This window comes from Chiloscyllium punctatum, chromosome 38 (genome assembly GCF_047496795.1).
Source record: "Chiloscyllium punctatum isolate Juve2018m chromosome 38, sChiPun1.3, whole genome shotgun sequence".
NCBI classification, from domain to species: Eukaryota; Metazoa; Chordata; class Chondrichthyes; order Orectolobiformes; family Hemiscylliidae; genus Chiloscyllium; species Chiloscyllium punctatum.
This window is the reverse complement of record NC_092776.1, coordinates 63016766-63035696: the sequence shown is the minus strand read 5'-3', so window position 1 is coordinate 63035696 and position 18931 is coordinate 63016766. Positions and strand designations below refer to the sequence as shown.

Sequence of the window (18931 nt, the reverse complement as noted above, 5' to 3'; positions counted from 1 at the left end):
ATGCTGACCTTGTGCATCTTTAACTCTGCTACTTACAGATCATTGATCACTTTGCATTGCTTATTCTGAAGTAAATATTGTCTACTTGGTAGGAGAGCTTATGTAAGAACCAACTGCAGTCCTAGCACAATGTCAGAACCCGAAGTCTTAGTGAAGTAGCAGAATCCAAGCCAACCAAGTACACAACCAATGACTGAGTTGTAAGAGATTCAGACCCTAGACTTCCTCAGCTAAGAGAGAGGCAGAATACTAAGATTGAGAAAGCAGCAAGTTGAATTAATAAAAGCATAAAATTGCAATTATTCTCTGGGTGACGGAAGTTCTTCACAAAGGAGACAAATGCCAATATTGGAAAAATAGCCAACTTATTCAAGAAAAAAGATTGCAAAGGAATTGCCCATGAATGTATTAAAGTAGTCATTTCTAGGCTCTAAAGGGGGATAATATTTTCATTTCAATTCCTCCTCCTGAACGTAAAGATATGTATTAGATGAGCATTCTGCTGGTCCCTGCAACACTCCTGTATTTTGTTCAAGAAGCCATGCCCTACATATTAGCTTTCGCAGTGAATAAATGACTATAACTGACAACATATTTTGATATTACCATGATTTCCTCCTTTGTGGATCCTGGGTTCAATTGTGAAGTCAGTTTAACTAATTAAACCATATTGAACATGGGCTAAACCTAACTTGCAAAGCTTTGTACTGAAAGAACTGTGGATGCTGTAAATTGGAGACAAAAATAAAAATTGTTGGAAAAGCTCGGCGGGTCTCGCAGCATCTTCAGAAAGGTCAATCAACCCGAAACGTTAATTGTGATTTCTCTCCACAGCTAGAGCTGAGCTTTTCTAGTATTTTTATTTTTGTCTTTGTATCAGAAAATGTATTTTTTAAATATACACTGAGCTTCTGAAGAGGTTTTCTTTAAAAACATTGTACGTGTTTGATTGATATGAGATGGATGGGGAGAAAGAGAGGGAAAAAAATCATCATTGTTTTGTGTTTTTTTTAAACAGTTTCTTTATACACTTGCAATTTTACTGATACTGGAGTTGCTGGGTGGAATTGTGGCGTTGATCTTTCGGCATCAGGTAAGAAACCAACATTTCACCAAACATTTATGAAGTCATGACTGAAGATCTCCGGCACCACATGGTACAAGAAGTCAGTGACACTGACGTCATTGATGTGCACCTGGAATAGCGAATCAACACCCACATCTTTTACAATCTTGATATATGCATCATTTAAGTCAAATTTCTGGACTTTCGAATTTGTCCCCCATGCAAAATGCAAAACAACTGAATTTTCAGGAGTAGTCTGCAGCAAAGAGTACTATTAACGGAGCTGTCATGAATACTTTCTTTACTTGTTAGATCATAAGATAACTAGATAGTGGGTCTTCATTGAATTTAACTTCATATTTTCCATGACAACTTTTAAACTTGTTTGTCAGCTTTAGCATCCAACTCAGAAGATCAGAGAGATCAAACCAAATTCTAAACATTTAATGTTACTCCAGGTTGATTCTTGAGTGCAGTACTAAGATTGCTATACAGTCTAAGGTGCCATCTTTCAATATGAGGCATTAAACCAAAGGCCTATCTGCTCTGTCAGATGTGAAAGATTTCATAGCACTGCTCAAAGAAGAGCTAGGGAGTTTTATTGTTACCTGGCCAAAATTGGCTTTGAGCCAACATTAATAAAGCCAATTAATTAGTCCATTTATCTCTGCTGCTAGTGGAACATTCTTGTGTTCAACACAATTACCGTAGTTTAATATTTAAACATGGATGTTGTTAAAAATCAATTCAATGGGTGTGAAGTACTTTGGAATGTGCTGATGATATGAAAGGTGCTATACACATGCAAGATTTCATTATCTTCTGCACGTGAACAGCTACCGTCCCTCCTGTCATTGAAGTCATCATAGAAGAATCCCTACAGTGTGAAAACAGGCCCTTCAGCCCAACAAGTCCACACCAACACTCTGAAGAGTAATCCACACAGACTCATTCCCCGACACTATTACTCTATTTACCCCTGAATAATGCACTTAATCTACACATCCTTGAACACCGTGGGCAACTTAGCATGGTCAATTCACCTAACCTGCACATCTTTGGATTGTCGGAGGGTACCAGAGCACTTGGAGGAAACTCATGCAGAGACAGGGAGAATGTGAAAATTCCACACAGACAGTCCCCAAAAGCTGGAATTGAACCCGGGTCTCTGGTGCTGTGAGGCAGCATTGCAAACCACTGAGCCACCAGGATAAATATTTTAACTGTGACAGATTAAGAAATGAAGATTGGCATCAGGTACTATGTTCCTCTTAGTTTATTACAAAGCATGCTGTTACTCAAGTATTCAAATAAAGCTTTCTGATAGTCATAGAGTCATACAGCAGGGAAACGGACCCTTTGGTCCAATTCATCCGTGCTGACCAAGTTTCCCAAACTGAAGTAGTCGCACTTGCCTGCATTTGGCCTGCCCAGTGCCATATACCTTACAGGGAAAAGCAGAGGCAGAAATCAGGAAGTTGTAACAGGAAGGAATCATTAACCCAGTGCAATTTGCCGATCAGGCAGCACCAGTCGTACCCATTATGAAGCCTGACTCGTCAGTTTGAAGACCATCCGACAGACCCGATGGGCTAAATAGCCCTCTACACCTATTTGTGTGCCTGTCTAAACATGTTTTAAATGTTGTAACTTTCCCTGCATCAACACTTCCTCTGGCAATTCATTCCACATATTAACTACCCTCTGTCTGAAAAAGTTGCCTGTCTGGTCCATTTTAAATCTTTCTCCTCTCAAAAGTATGCCCACTATTTTTGAACTCACGCTAGGGAAAAAAAATATTTTGCTACTCACCTTATCTATGCCCCTCATAATTTTATAAACCTCAAGATCATCCCCAACCTCCCATGCTCCAGTGCAAGAATTCTCAGCCTATCCAACCTCTCCTCATAACTCTTAACTCTCCAGTCCCAGGAACGTCCTTGTAAATTTTTTTAAAACCCTCTCCAATTTAATATTATCACTCCTATCGTAGTACAACCCAAACTATATACAGTACTGCAAAAGTGGCCTCACCAACTCATCACGATGTCCCAACTCCTATACTTAGTGGTCTGAGCAATAAAGGCATTCCAAATGCCTTCTTAACTACCCTATATCTACCTGTGATGCAGCTTTTCAAGAACTATGTAACTGACTCCTAGGTTTCTCTGTTCAACAACACTACCCAGGGCCCTACCATTAACTATATTAGTCCTGCCCTTGTTCATCTTGTGAAAATAGAATACCTCCAAATTAAATTCCATTTGCCACTCCTCAGCCCATTGGTCCAATTGATCAATATTCTTTTGTAGTCTCAGATAACCTTCACTGTCCACAATACCGCCAATTTTGGTGTCATCCACAGACGTATTATTGGGGTCTCCAAATGAAATAGTGATGAATTTATCATCATAGCATAACGACGAAGTGATTGTCACAGGTAGGGAAATGATTACTGCATCTTCCAGCAAGTAAAGATCTGGGGCAAATCTAACCAACAGTTAAATCTTGACTGTTTGAATGGAGCATATGCCAAGCAAAAAGGTTCGAATTGAGGCAATGTTTTAGAGGAATTGGATAAAAGCAAATTACTGCGGATGCTGGAATCTGAAACCAAAAGAGAAAATGCTGGAAAATCTCAGCAGGTCAGGCAGCATCTGTAAGGAGAGAAAAGAGCTGACGTTTTGAGTCTAACTGACCCTTTCTCAAAGCTTTGACAAAGGGTCAGTTAGACTCGAAACGTCAGCTCTTCTCTCCTTACAAATGCTGCCAGACCTGCTGAGATTTTCCAGTATTTTCTCTTTTGCTTTTAGAGGAATTGGTTGACTAAAATAGGTCCATTTCAATATATTTAATTTTTTCAGGATGATGGAGATTTTAATGTATTTTTCAGATTAGGAGTGTTATTTTTAAAAGTATGAAGTGCGGCAGGTGGATCTTATGCAGTTTTTGTTTCTAGCGTCCCAACCATAAATTATTTCAGTTCTGATGTCATAGATCATTCTCCATAGGGAACTACACTTGCTATATTGTTGACAGTGTCTATCCTTACTCTGAAACCTCACTAAGATTTTAATAATATGCTCTAGTAAAACAATAAAACTCATAACAAATCTATATATTAGACAGCAAACTCCCTCAGATTCCACAAGATCACATCTTGTTTCTCAAAACTGACAGAATATAACTTCAGATGTGCAATAGATTTGCCTCATTTTTGCATGAATAACGAACTAGTGAAAAATCAAACAATGGTAATTTATGATGTTTTTAAAAATTGTGCTTGCATGTCCTTTCTTTTTTATCCCATTATAAATACCTGTGTTGACATTCTGAAACAGTTAATGTAAACCAGACATTGTCCATTTGCTCATATCTTTGCTTGATATTTTAAATTTATAACAAGGTTTGATATGATCTTGGAATGCACTAGACAGCTGGAGAAATGCTGTGGATCAATTCCAGTGTTTTAAAATAGTAAGTCAATAAGGTTTTAAACCAATTCCTGCAGATAATGCTGGAAGTTACTATGCAAGAATTGGCATACTCAGAGGTTCATGCAGGTAAAATTCTCTTTTGAGAATAGACAAGGATAGGAAATTCAAAATAATTTACGGTGAAAAGATTACTTTTTTAAAAAAGTGTGAAACCTATGATGTGGAGAATGAAGAATGAAAAAAGACAGAAATATTCACAATTTTGTGGCACTGCCTTCAATTTTTCTACTTTCAACCTCCATATATCTCGTACTGAAATTATTAGTCGCTCCTTATGGAAAGTACACATATTCTTTCCTTGTTTTTATCCAATCATTATGTAATGTTATGATTATCCCAGAATATGTGCAGAGCTTGGCTTCATTCCTGACGCATGTGGGGTATAGTACATTTATCACATGGTCGATGTTACATATACATCAGAATAATCTGCTTTTCAATAAATTTGAAAATTTCACCAACATTTGAATGCAGCCTAACACAGATTGTAACAAAGTTGAGTGTAATATAATAAATACAAATGAAGATGTTACATTTACATAGCACATTTACATTTACATCATTATCCTCAAAACATTTCATATGCTAGGTTACAGTCTAAATTCTAAAATTGCTCTTCTGCAAAAGCCTGTGCAAGCTGTGTTAAATATAAGAATGATTGTAACATTTCCTTAGCTTATAACACATGATTTGACTCTAGCTTTATGGCTTGTGATCAGTTTATATTGTGTAATTGTTGGGTCAGTCTTGGTAAACTGCACCTTCAGCCACCATTATATTTAATCTGATCAGCTGTAGCCACTTTAGTTGAGGCGTCAACCATTGGTTTAACTTTGCTATTTATTTTCTAGACATTAGACTTTATAAATAAAAACATCCGTAAAGGCATTATACGTTATTATGATGATTTGGATTTCAAGAACATAATGGATTTTGTTCAAGAAGAGGTTTGTTGGTTTTTAAAATTTTGGCTCTATGGAACATGTAGAAGTTTTGACCTAACATTAGTTTTTTTGCCTGTTATTGTATTATTTTAATGAGTTTATGCCCAGGGCAACCTACAAATATGGCTGGTTGCATGGTATTACATAATCCAGTTCAGATATCTGAAGAATAAAGTAAATATATAGAATCTTGCAGCATGGAAACAGACCCTTCAGTCCAATCTGTCTATGCCAAACGTAATCCCACACTAAACTAGTCCCAGCTGCTATCTCCTGACCCACACCCCTCCAAACCTTTCCTTTTAATGTACTTTTCCAAGTTCATTCCACACACTAATGGCCCTCTATGTAAAAATATTTGCCCCCATGTGTTTTAAATCTTTCTCCTCTCTCTTAAAATGTGCCCCCTTGTCTTGAAATTCCCCATCCTAGGGAAAAGACAACTACCATTAACCTTATGTATACCCCTCATTATTTTATAAACTTCATAAAGGACGCCTCTCAACCTTCTATGCTCCAGTAAAACGTCCCAGCATATCCAGCCTTTCTTTATAACTCAAAGCTTCCGCACCTGGCAACATCCAGGTAAATCTCTTCTGAACCCTTTCCAGCTTAATAATAATCTTCCTATAACTGGGCAACCAGATCTGGACACAGTATTCCAGAAGAGGCCTCACCAAAATCCTGTACAACCTCAACATGACCTCCCAACTCCTATACTCAAAGGACTGAGCAATAAAGGCAAGCTTGCTAAATGCCTTTTTAACCTTGAATTATATATCTGTTTTTGTTTACCACCACAGGCTATCTCGACGGTATGCAGTCCATCTAAACTCCCTTCCTGATTCTGTGGTAGCAGACATTCTGAACAGTTCTCTGCCCTCAGGTTCTGTCCATTTCTTCTTCAAATCTATCATGGTCACTCAGTTTTCAAAAAATCAACCGCAATCCCTCTGGGCTTGTGAGCTGCTACCTGTTTCCCCCTGGTTTTCTGCTTCAAATACTTGAATGATGTTGCCTTCCGAGAACATGCCAATATTTCCTGAATGGTCAATGAGATTTCCTTCCATGCCACAGAATGTCTCTTATCACTAAGACAAAGCAACAGTATCCTTCCTCAGCTTTCTCAATTTATCTGCAACAATCGACATTGTTCCAGCACTATCTTCCTCCAGCAACTGTCCACTGTCATCCCGTTGGGTGGGATGGCACTCATTCCTACTTAATTTTAGCTAGAAAAGCACTTGCAACAGTGCTCTTCCTGCTCTTATATCCTTCAAGATCTATCCTTGCCCCACACCTATTTCTAATCTAAAGTTGTTGGTGAAAAAACTTCTGTTTTCATGATGATAAATAGAATCCCTCTATGAGAAGCAATGTACTGACAGACAAAGTTTTGAAAAATGCTTTTTATTATTTTTGATAACCATTTTTAATTTGGCTCCCAAATTAAAAGGAAACAATTCTCTCTTCTATCTCTGAGAAATTAAGAAATCATCTGCATTCAATCTCGAACAAGAACAATATGAAGCATCACTAAAAGTGATTGGTTCCATGCTCTTTTGGTCACCTAAGGATGGGAACTTAAGAATGCATTTTTCTAGATTTAATTTTTGGCAATCTTTAATTGTTTTTAAATAATCCTCACATTAAAGTCTTTTGTCATAAATTTGGTAGACTGTAAAAAGACAGCCATTATGAATGGCAAGGCCATGAAAAGGTATTGGGTTCTGATGATAAGGCAGTACTTATTAAATATGACAGTCATGTGAAGATTTATTTCACATGATTAATTGGAATTGATGACAAAATTTCAGATTCTGAGCAGCTCATTAAAATAATTGCAGTACTTTGTACCTCAAATGCTTATCTTTTTTGATGAAAGACAGAGTGATGGTGGAGGGTTGCTTTTCAGACTGGAGGCCTGTTTCCAGTGGTGTGCCACAAGGATCAGTGCTGGGTTCACTGGGAAATTTGGCAAATTGAATTCACAATTTGCTGAGTGGCAGGAAGCATAAGATGGTGGTTGAGGGGTGTTTTTCTGACTGGAAGTCTGTGTGAATTGTGAATTTAATTTGCCAAATTTCTTTGATTCTTACCTTTCCTATCATTCCCATGTAGGACCTTGTCAAAAGCCTTGCTGAAAGTTTGTCACCCATAATTGTTCAATCCTTTAATTTGTCACATGCCCAGAACATTTACCACTCAAGTACCCACTCTAATGACTGACCGTTGAAAGTGATAACTCTGTAACATATACGCAGATCGTTCATGTCGCTGCTACCCAAATCTTGATCAACTACATTCTGTCCCTCAGGACTTAGAATCATAGAGATATACAGCATGGAAACAGACCTTTAAGTCCAACTCATCCATGCCAGCTAGATATCCTAAATAAATCTAGTCCCATTTACCAGCACTTGACCCAATTCTCTCTCAACCCTTTCTATTCATATACCTATCCAGATGCCGTTTTAAATCTTGTCCTTGTACTAACTTCCAATACCACCTCTGGCAGCACATCTATGCAGGAGTCCCACAGGGTCAGTTAGCGCTTTGCTATTTGTGGTTTATATAAGTGATTTAGGCTTGAATTTAGGAGGATTAGTAAATATGGTAAGAAGGATAGACTTAAATTGAAAGAGGATATGGGCAGGCTGGCCAGATGGGCAAATCAATGGCAAATAGAGTTCAATCTGGAGGTGAGGTGATGCACTTGAGCTGGACAAACATGAGCAACAGAATCCTTGGAAGCACTGAGGATCAGAGGGGGTTTAAAGGTGGGGAAGTTATGCTGGAACTTTATAAAATGTTGGTTCGGTCACAGCTAAACTATTGTGTTCAGCTCTAGAATCCACATTCTAGAGGGGATGATAGCACTAGAGAAGGTGCAAAGGGTTTTTTACCAGGAAGGTGCCTGTGCTGGAGGGTCAGTTTGAAGAGAGTTTGGACAGACAGGTATTTTTTTAAAAGGAGATTGAGGGGGGCGTGATTGAGATGTACAAAATTGAAATGTTTATGTAAAGTAGATAAGAAACTTTCCCCTTGGTGGACTGGGGCTTAGATTTAAGATAAGGGACAGAACATTTAGCCGAGATGTGAGGAAAAGCTTTTTCACCCAGAGGCTGATGGGAATCTAGTATTCACTGCCTGTTAAAGGTGATAGAGGCAGAAATCATCATAACATCTCAGAAATATATAGATGTGTAGTTGCTATGCCAAGGCATACAAGGTTATCGGCCAAATGCTCGAAATTGCGATTAGATCTGTGGGCGGCACAGTGGTTAGCTGTCTCACAGCGCCAGAGACCCGGGTTCATTTCTCGCCTCGGGCGACTGACTGTGTGGAGTTTGCACATTCTCCCCGTGTCTGTGTGGGTTTCCTCTGGATGCTCTGGTTTCCTCCCACAGTCCAAAAATGTGCAGGTTAAGTGAATTGGCTATGCTAAATTGCCCATCGTGTTAGGTGAAGGGGTAAATGTAGGGGAATGGGTCTGGGTGGGTTGTGCTTCGGTGGGTCAGTGTGGACCTGTTGGGCCGAAGGGACTGTTTCCACACTAGGTAATCTAATCTAATCTAATACTTTTTGACAGGTATGGACAGGATAAGCTGAAGAAGGGTTACACCTGAAATGTTGACTTCTCCACCTTCTGATGATAAGCTGAAGGGCCTTTTTCTGTGCTGTAGATTTCTGTGACTGAGATGCAAGCCCAGTAATAGATTAGAAACTAAGGCATAGACCTTTTCCTTGACAGTAACCTTATTCATCTGTCTGAAGTCTTATAGATCTCCTAATAATAGACCATAGTGACCCAGTTGTCCCATTTTTATGTGCTCGACGGCAATTAAATAACAACCATTCCCTACCTATCCTTAGTCATATGATTAACATTAACAGTGGGACATGCCAGAGAAGCTGACGTGGGAATGATGAAGGGCTTATGCCTGAAATGTTGGCTCCTGCTCCTCAGATGCTGCATGACGTACTGTGCTTTTCCAGCATCACACTTTTCAGCTCTGATCTCCAGCATCTGCCACCCTCATTTTCTCCTGTTCAATGTTATTAGCTTGTTTAAGTTTTCCTTTATAATAATGCTAATGACTTTTTGTGTAAAATATTCATTCCTAAATTGCATTTCATAATAGTTTCCTGTTTGTTTAGTAAATCTGAGGTCAAACATATCTTAGGGCTAGCATATAAACTGTCCCTCCTCATTCAAAAGAGAATTATTTTTCATTTGTCTCACTGGGGTTTTGAGAGAGAAAAAAATCAGGAACATTTTGATCCTCTCACCTAAAAGTAGCCTAGTAATTAAGAATTATCAAGTCATATTTGTACATCACTTTAACTAGCCCAAAATCAAATGTGTGCAGATTGCTGTCACAAGGGGAGCAACGTACATGATGCAAAAAGCTGACACTGACATGACTGGCCAAATAAGTGCCTTCTCTGCTGCAACCATTCTGATTCTATTATAAGTTGTCAATATGTGGATTGAATGAAAACAGATCATTTATTATGTGTGCTGCACTGTTTTCCTCCAAAAGTTGCTGTGTACTGCATTTGAATAGTCTGAGCTATTGGCTGTGTCAGATTTACAACTTGATCTGCTTTTCTTTTGTAGTTTAAATGCTGTGGTGCAGAGGATTTCACTGACTGGTCACTGAATATGTACCATAGTTGTGAAGGACGTGCAGCTGGGCCTCTTGCTTGTGGTGTGCCATACTCTTGTTGTAGACGCAATAAGGTAAGACTTGCTATTCTTTATCATAATCTCTAACTAGAAGTTTAATTTTTATTACCATTTCAATCATTGTAAGCATTTATATGGAATATATTGCAATTATTAAATGCAGTACAATTGCAGTTTTGCCAAACACATTAATTGCAACTGCAATGAATTGATCCCCAGCCTGGTGATAATTATAATTTTCAGTACGTATCCATAATAACAGTTTCAGTCAATGCTAGAAGATAATATGAAATTATCACTTCTGAGGGCTAGCTTCACCTGCAACCAAAATGTGTTTGCTCTTAATCACTTGCTATGATTTTAAATGTGGGGAACTAAAATTAAAGCATATTTTGCATGAAGGATAAAATAAGAGAAGGCAAGAACAATATAAAGGACAGAGAAGGGAAAGTGGAGAGATTAGCGATTATGAGGAAAGTGAAAGAATGAAGTGAGTATCGGAAATGAAGATAAGGAACAGTGGTGTTAGATTCGATTAGATTACTTACAGTGTGGAAACAGGCCCTTCGGCCCAACAAGTCCACACCGATCCTCCAAAGAGCAACCCACCCAGACCCATTTCCCTACACTACGGACAATTTAGTATGGCCAATTCACCTAACCTGCACATTTTTGGACTGTGGGAAGAAACCGGAGCACCCGGAGGAAACCCACGCAGACACTGGGAGAAATGAAAACAGAGAGGAAAAGAAACAAAATTGACTAGGGATAGGTTTAGGCAAAGTAGGTAAGTGGAAAAAGAGAGAAGGTAGAAGTGCGTGAGGGAGAGCATTGACTAAATACAGAAGAAAGCAGAAAGAGATAGGATAGGATGAGATGAGAGGAGATAAATGCGAAGGAGAAGGAATGGAGGATGGGCAAGACGAAATGTATTGGGGAGAGGGAGCAAAATGATGTGGAGAGAGTAACTATGAATGCAATAAGGCAGGGAGAGGAAGGATGAGAATGCAAAGTTAAAGGGAGAAAGTGGAGGTGAGATGATGGAAGGGTAGGGACAAAAAAAGAGAAAAGATTACTAGGAGAGAGCAGGAAATAGCATTGAAATGGGTGGAATCAAGGAGAGAGCAAGACAATGGAAATGCAGTGATGGTGTTTCCTCAGAAGCTTCCATTGTCGAGGAAGATCTGCCTACCGAGTCAGTATGGGTGGAAATTAGGAACAGCAAGGGAGCAGTCACCTCGTTAGGGGTTTACTACAGGCCCCCCAATAGAGCAGGGAGATGGAAGAAAGCATAGGTCGGCAGATTTTGGAAAAGTGTGGACGTAGTACGGTTTTTGTAATGGGTGACTTTAACTTTCCCAATATTGACTGGAATCTCCTTCGAGCAGAAGATTTGAGTGGAGCTGTTTTTGTAAGGTGTGTTCAGGTGGGTTTCCTAACTCAGTACGTTGACAGGCCGACAAGGGGAGAGGCCATTCTAGACTTGGTGCTTGGAAACGAGCCAGGGCAGGTATCAGATCTTGTGGTGGGAGAGCATTTTGGTGATAGTGATCACAACTGCCTCACATTCTACATAGCTATGGAGAAGGAGAGGATTAAGCAAAATGGGGAGATATTTAATTGAGGAAGAGGAAACTATGATGCAATTAGACATGAGTTAGGAAGCATGGACTGGGAGCAATTGTTCCATGGTAAAGGCACTATAGATGTGTGGAGACTGTTTAAGGAACAGTTGTTGCGAGTGATGAATAAATATGTCCCTTTGAGACAGGCAGGAAGGGGTAAGATAAAGGAATCTTGGATGATGAGAGCGGTGTAGCTTCTCGTCAAAAGGAAGAAGGTAGCTTACATAAGGTGGAGGAAGCTCAAGCTCAGCTCTAGAGGATTACAGGCAGGCGAGGAAGGAGCTCAAAAATGGTCTGAGGAGAGCCAGGAGGTGTCACAAGAAAGACTTGGCAGAACGGATTAGGGAGAACACAAAGGCATTTTACACTTATGTGAGGAATAAGAGAATGGTCAAAGAAAGAGTAGCGCTGATCAGGGATAGCATAGAGAACTTGTGTGGAGGTAGGGGAAGCCCTAAATGAGTTTATTGCTTCTGTCTTTACTAAAGAAACAAACTTTGTAGTGAATGAAACCTTTGAAGAGCAGGTGTGCATGCTGGAATGGACAGAGATAGAGGAAGCTGATGTGCTGAAAATTTTGTCAAGCATTAAGATTGACAAGTCGCCAGGCCCGGACCAGATTTGTCCTCGAGGCTGCTTTGGGAAATGAGAAATGCAATTGCTTCGCCACTCACAAAGATCTTTGCATCCTCGCTCTCCACTGGAGTCATACCTGAGGACTGGAGAGAGGCAAATGTAATTCCTCTCTTCAAGAAAGGAAATAGGGAAATCCCCGGCAATTACAGACCAGTAAGTCTCACTTCTGTCATCTGCAAGGTGTTAGAAAGGATTCTGAGGGATAGGATTTATGACCATCTGGAAGAGCATGACTTGATTAAATGCAGTCAACACGGCTTTATGAGGGGCAGGTCATGCCTCACAAACCGTATCGAGTTCTTTGAGGATGTGACTAGAAAGGTTGATGAGGGTCGAGCTGTGGATGTGGTGTAAATGGGGACTTCAGCAAGGCATTTGATAAGGTTCCCCATGGTAGGCTCATTCAGAAGGTCAGGAGGAATGGGATACAGGGGAACTTAGCTGTTTGGATAGAGAATTGGCTGGCCAACAGAAGACAGCGAGTGGTAGTAGAAGGAAAATATTCTGCCTGGAAGTCAGTGGTGAGTAGTGTTCCACAGGGCTCTGTCCTTGGGCCTCTACTGTTTGTAATTTTTATCAATGACTTGAATGAGGGGATTGAAGGATGGGTCCGCAAGTTTGCAGACGACACAAAGGTTGGAGATGTCGTTGACAATATAGAGGGCTGTTGTAGGCTGCAGCGGGACATTGACAGGATGCAGAGATGGGCTGAGAGGTGGCAGATGGAGTTCAACCTGGATAAATGCGAGGTGATGCATTTTGGAAGGTTGAATTTGAAAGCTGAGTACAGGATTAAGGATAGGATTCTTGGCAGTGTGGAGGAACAGAGGGATCTTGATGTGCAGGTACATAGCCACCCAAGTGGACAGGGTTGTTAAGAAAGCATATAGTGTTTTGGTTTTCATTAACAGGGGGATTGAGTTTAAGAGTCGTGAGATCTTGTTGCAGCTCTATAAAACTTTGGTTAGACCGCAATTGAAATACTGCGTCCAGTTCTGGTCGCCATATTATAGGAAAGATGTGGATGCTTTGGAGAGGGTTCAGAGGAGGTTTACCAGGATGCTGCCTGGACTGGAGGGCTTATCTTATGAAGAGAGGTTGACTGAGCTTGGACCTTTTTCAGTAGAGAAAAGGAGGAGGAGAGGGGACCTAATTGAGGTATACAAGATCATGAGAGGCATAGATAGTGTCGATAGCCAGAGACTATTTCCCAAGGCAGAAATGGCTAACACGAGGGGTCATAGTTTTAAGCTGGTTGGAGGAAAGTATAGAGGGGATGTCAGAGGCGGGTTCTTTACACAGAGAGTTGTGAGAGCATGGAATGGGTTGCCAGCAGCAGTTGTGGAAGCAAGGTCATTGGGGACATTTAAGAGACTGCTGGACATGCACTTGGTCACAGAAATTTGAGGGTGCATACATGAGAATCAATGGTCAGCACAACATCGTGGGCTGAAGGGCCTGTTCTGTGCTGTACTGTTCTATGTTCTATGAATGAGTTATGGCAGATAAGCGGACAGGAGTGCTCGCAAAATATATAGAGAGTAAAGGAATGGTCGAATAATAAAGGGGACAACAAAGCATTCCAAAAGAGTGGAATGATGATGGGAGGGATAGGGGAATCAGGCATAAAGCCAGAAAACATTGTGGCTTACACCTAAACAGTCATTTGATGGATCATGACATTGTGCTGTTGATCTGAATGGAGGTGTTGAATGCAATCTGTAAATTTGCAGATTTTTACAAAGATTGTTCAAACTATAAATAACATACAAACTGTTCTGGCTGGATCTTAACATCATGAGATTGGGTTTAAGGCAGGCTAAATGTTTAGTTTGGAAACCTGCCATGTTGTGCATTTTAGCAACCTCTACATTCAGATACTCTTCATGGAAAATAACTAAAGGTAGGGAAAGCGAGATCTGGGTACTCTCGTGCACATGCTTTGAAGTGATAGTTAGAACAAATCGTGCCATTGTGCATTTGTAGGACAAGTGATTCGGATTGGTTAGCTCAGTTGACTGGGACACTAGTTTATCATGCTAAGTGATGACAATAGTGTGGGTTCAGTTCCTGCACCAGCTGAGGTAATCATGAAGACTCTCATTTTGAATCTCTTTTCTTGCCTGAAATGTGCTGACCCTCAGGTGAACCGCCACCGGTTATCTCTCTTTAATGAGAGAGCAGCCCTATGGTCTGGCAGGACTATGCCAACCATAGAAAGAGACAGGAATGATGAGGAGGAGGATGGGGAAATCTGGCATTAAACCTGAAAACATTCTGTGGCTTACACCAAAATAGCCATTCAGTGGGATCATGGTATTGTATTGTTGATCTGAATGGAAGTGTTGAGTGCAATGCGTAAATGTAGATTAGAATAATAGATTAACGTATAATGTGTGCTGGTTTGTCCTTTTACAAGATCTAAGTCAAGCTTTGCTTGCTTCCAATTTTGACCTTCTCAAGTAGGTGATTTTGAGACGTTGCAAATAATGCAGGGGTGGCTGTTGGACTAATTCCTAATATAAAGCGTCTTAGAATCATTTACGTAGTTACAGCACAGAAGGATAAACAAAAAGCAAGAGATTAATGGGAATGACTATTTCATTGGACAAGTAATCCAGAGACTTAGATTAATACTCTATAGGTATACATTTAGATCCCACCATGCCACCATTACAAAGCAAAAGTCAGGAGTGTAATGGAGTAGTCTGCACTTGCCTAGGTGAGTCAAGGTCCAATAAAACTCAAAAAGCTCAATGCGAACTGGGACAAAGTAACCCAGCACCCTTCCATCATATTAGTTCTATTTTGATGACTTCGACAGGAGCGTGCAGGGGTTGATTGGAGTAGTTTGTTTGCAGGCAAAAGGACCTCTCGCAAGTGGGAGGCCTTTAAAAGTGAGATAACGAGAGTTCAAGGTCTATATGTTCCTGTCGAGTGAAAGGCAAGGTTGACAGGAATAAGGGACCTGGATGACAAGAGATATTGAGGCTTTGACCAGAAGAAATGTGGAGGTATGGCTAAGGTACTGGCAGCTGGGTTCAAGAGAATCCCTGCAGGTATATAGGGGATACAGAAGAAAATCGGGAAGGCAAAAAGAGGGTACGAGATTGCCTTGTCTGAGAAGATTAGGCTGAATTCAAAGAGGTCCTTTAAGTATATTAATGGAAAAAGAATAACTAGAGAAAGAATAGGACCCCTCAAGGCACAAAGTGGACATGTATGTATAGAGCTGCAGGATATAGGCAAGGTCCTCAATGAGTATTTCTCCTGTGTTTATTGTGAAGAAAGACATGAAGACTTAGGAAGTTAGTGGTTATATCTGGGGGATACGTGGTAGGCTGCTCTGGAATCAAAAAGTGGTCCTATAAACATTCCTGATGAGTTTATGCTCAAGACGTCAACTGTCCTGCTCCTCAGTTGCTGTCTGATCAGTTGTGCTTTTCCAGCACCACACCTTTTGACTGTGATCTCCAGCATCTGCAGTCCTCACTTTCTCCTAAGCTGTTCTGGAAGGTTAGATCACAGAATTGTTATAGTGCAGAAGAGTTTTATTCATCCATTGTACCTCCACTAGCTCTTTGAGCATTTTGTCTTCCTGCCAATTTTCTGCCATTCCCTGTACATTATTTCTACTTAAATAATCATTATTTCCCTCTCCTTCTCTCTCCTTCCTCTCACTTTCTCTCCTCCCTCAATCCAGACTTAAGTTACTCATTGCATTTCACCTTGCATTTGTTTCCTTTGCAAAACACTTAAATTGTGTCCCTTGATTCTCGATCCTGATGCAAGCAGGAATATCTTCCCCTATTGTTTAAATTTTTCATGATTTTGAAAGCATTTATTAAATCTTCTCTAATTTTTATCTCCAAGCAAAACAGTCCCACCTTCTTCAATCTTTTATCATAATTAAGCGTCTTCTCCCTGGAACCATTCTCGCAAACCTCATCTGAATTTTCTCCAATGCCTGCACATCATTTCTGCACTGTGGTGCCCAGAATTGTATGCAGTACTCCAGTCGGGTTTATAATCCATGTCTTATACAAAGTTTGTTATAACGTGCCTGATCTTGTACTCTGTGTCCCTGTTAGCCAAACATGGAATATTGTTGTTTTAGCAACAGCTTTCTGTACCTGTCCTGCAACTTTTCATGACACTTTTTTATTCATTCATTCATTCATGAGATGAATTGCTATGCTACCATTTTGATACTCCTACATAAAAGCCCAGAGGGCAATTAAGAGTTAGTCACATTGCTGTGGGTCTGGACCAGGTAGGCCATATGTAGGCCAAACCAGGTAGGGTAGTTTACTTCCCTACAGGACATTAGTGAATCAAATGTTTTTTTTCCAGCGCACATACACAGGTCGCTCAGCTAATGAACACTCTCTTCAGAATGGTGTCCTTCATTTTATGTTGTCTCCCCATGTTCTTTGTACTAATGTGGATTACCTCGCACATCTCCAGTATGAATTGCATCTGCCATCAATTTGTCCACCAACTTGTCCGAATATTTATATCCTTATATCAAAGGTCTGTATCCTGACTCCCAAGCATTCTGGCAGTCTATAAAAATGTCCATTAATAATTACTCTTCGCTGCCTATCCCTCAGCTAATTTCGGACTCTCAAATTTGATTTGTCATTCAATAACGTCATGGCTGACCTGTTTGGAACCTCAAATTAACATTTGTGCCTACCCCAATGACCTTTCTCTCCCTACCACCCTATGTTGTTTAACAAGAATCTATCTATCTTTACCTTGAAAGTATTTAGACTCTGCTTCCATCGCCTTTATAGGAAGAGTGTTCCAAAGACTCATGACCTTGGGTTGTCCCTTATTTTTAAATAATGATCTTTAGTTCTGGATTTTCCCAAAAGAGGCAGCATCCTCCGACCTTGTCAAGATCCCTCAGAATTTCAAACATTTCAATCAAGATGCTTGTTATTATTCTAAACTCAAGCAGATACAAACCTAGCCTGTCCAGCTTTTCTTTGGAAGACAACACCCATTCTCTGGGTTTCTGCCCGGTAGTCTGGTAAACTTTCTCAGAACTACTTCTATTACATTTATATTCTTTTTTTGAATAAGATTACCAGTACTGGACACAATGCTCCTGATATGGTCATACCAGTGCCCTGGAAAAGCACAGCAGTTCAGGCAGCATCCGAGGAGCAGGAAAATCGACATTTCGGGCAAAAGCCCTTCATCAGGACTTCCTGCTCTTCGGATGCTGCCTGAACTGCTGCGCTTTTCCAGCACCACACTCATCTAGAATCTGGTTTCCAGCATCTGCAGTCCTTGATTTTACCCACACCAGTGCCCTGTATACATGAAGCATTCTATTCCAAAAATTATTTGACCTTTCTCTAATCGACTTTTCCCCCCAGTCAACTTGACAGTTAAATTTATTACAGCAGAATTTAAATGCAAATTGTATCAAAATGATTTTGTGGTGCAGTAGTCACAGATTCAGGATTATGACAATGTTTTATGACCTTGGCACTATTAAATTGTATATCATCTCATTTTCCATGAGTATTGCCACAAGAGATCCTCCAGACTTCTGTATACTTTAGTAAAAATAACTATTTGAAAAGAAAGCTTGTAAATTTTTTGCTTAATATAAATAAATCTTACAATGGTGACTTTAGAATATTAACAGTGAAATTGAGCTTTTAATAATACTCTGCCATTAACATCTGTAAATTGTAAATTATATTCTTTCATATTGCTGAAAAAAGACATGTTAAACAAGGCAGATTGACTCTGGTTGGTCAAGGCGTTGCCTGAGAAATGAACCAAAAAAAGGCTCTCACCTGATTTGTTGCATTATAGGGGATGTAGTGTGTATACATCTTTTTCTGTCAACAAAGAACAGTGCCCTTGTATTAATGTAGACAGCTTGCAGTACACATGCCATACTGAGACCAAATGACCACTCTAATTTGGTTTTTAGCATAATTCTTTGTACACTGAGGATTTGTAGCAAATGTTATCTAATTGGAATCACACCTAATGTTTGACATGACCTGCCAGGCTTTGAGACCATAAGATATGGGAACAGACTTGGGTAATTTGGCACATTGAGTCTGTTCCATAGACATACAGTCTACGTTTCTACTACCATGCCAGCATTGAAATTCATATACTACTCACTTGTATGATGATCAGAGTATCTTTTTTGTGTCACAGCAGCATGTTATTAATGGCAAATGCACTCCTAGCTAGGTTCACCTGTTGCTCAAACCGTTGAAATATTTCACCCTTCCAGGATAATGCAAGAGTTAACATAGGACATAGAAGAATACAGCGCAGTACAGGCCCTTCGGCCCTCAATGTTGCGCCGATCAATGCCCACCTAACCTACACTAACCCACTATCCTCCATATACCTATCCAATGCCCGCTTAAATACCCATAAAGAGGGAGAGTCCACCACTGCTACTGGCAGGGCATTCCATGAACTTA

At 40.1% G+C, this 18931-nt stretch overlaps 1 protein-coding gene across 2 annotated transcripts in view; it reads left to right on the top strand.

Annotated features, from left to right (window-relative positions):
• The window catches only part of tspan15 (tetraspanin 15), a 189393-nt gene that overhangs the window by 98132 nt on the left and 72330 nt on the right, over positions 1-18931 (top strand). The window contains exons 3-5 of one of the 2 annotated variants that reach the window (XM_072558011.1): positions 1019-1093; positions 5415-5510; positions 10132-10254. In XM_072558011.1, the coding sequence (XP_072414112.1) occupies positions 1019-1093; positions 5415-5510; positions 10132-10254 (294 nt within the window). The remainder of the gene's footprint in view (positions 1-1018; positions 1094-5414; positions 5511-10131; positions 10255-18931) is intronic. The other variant, XM_072558013.1, reaches the window with a different exon arrangement.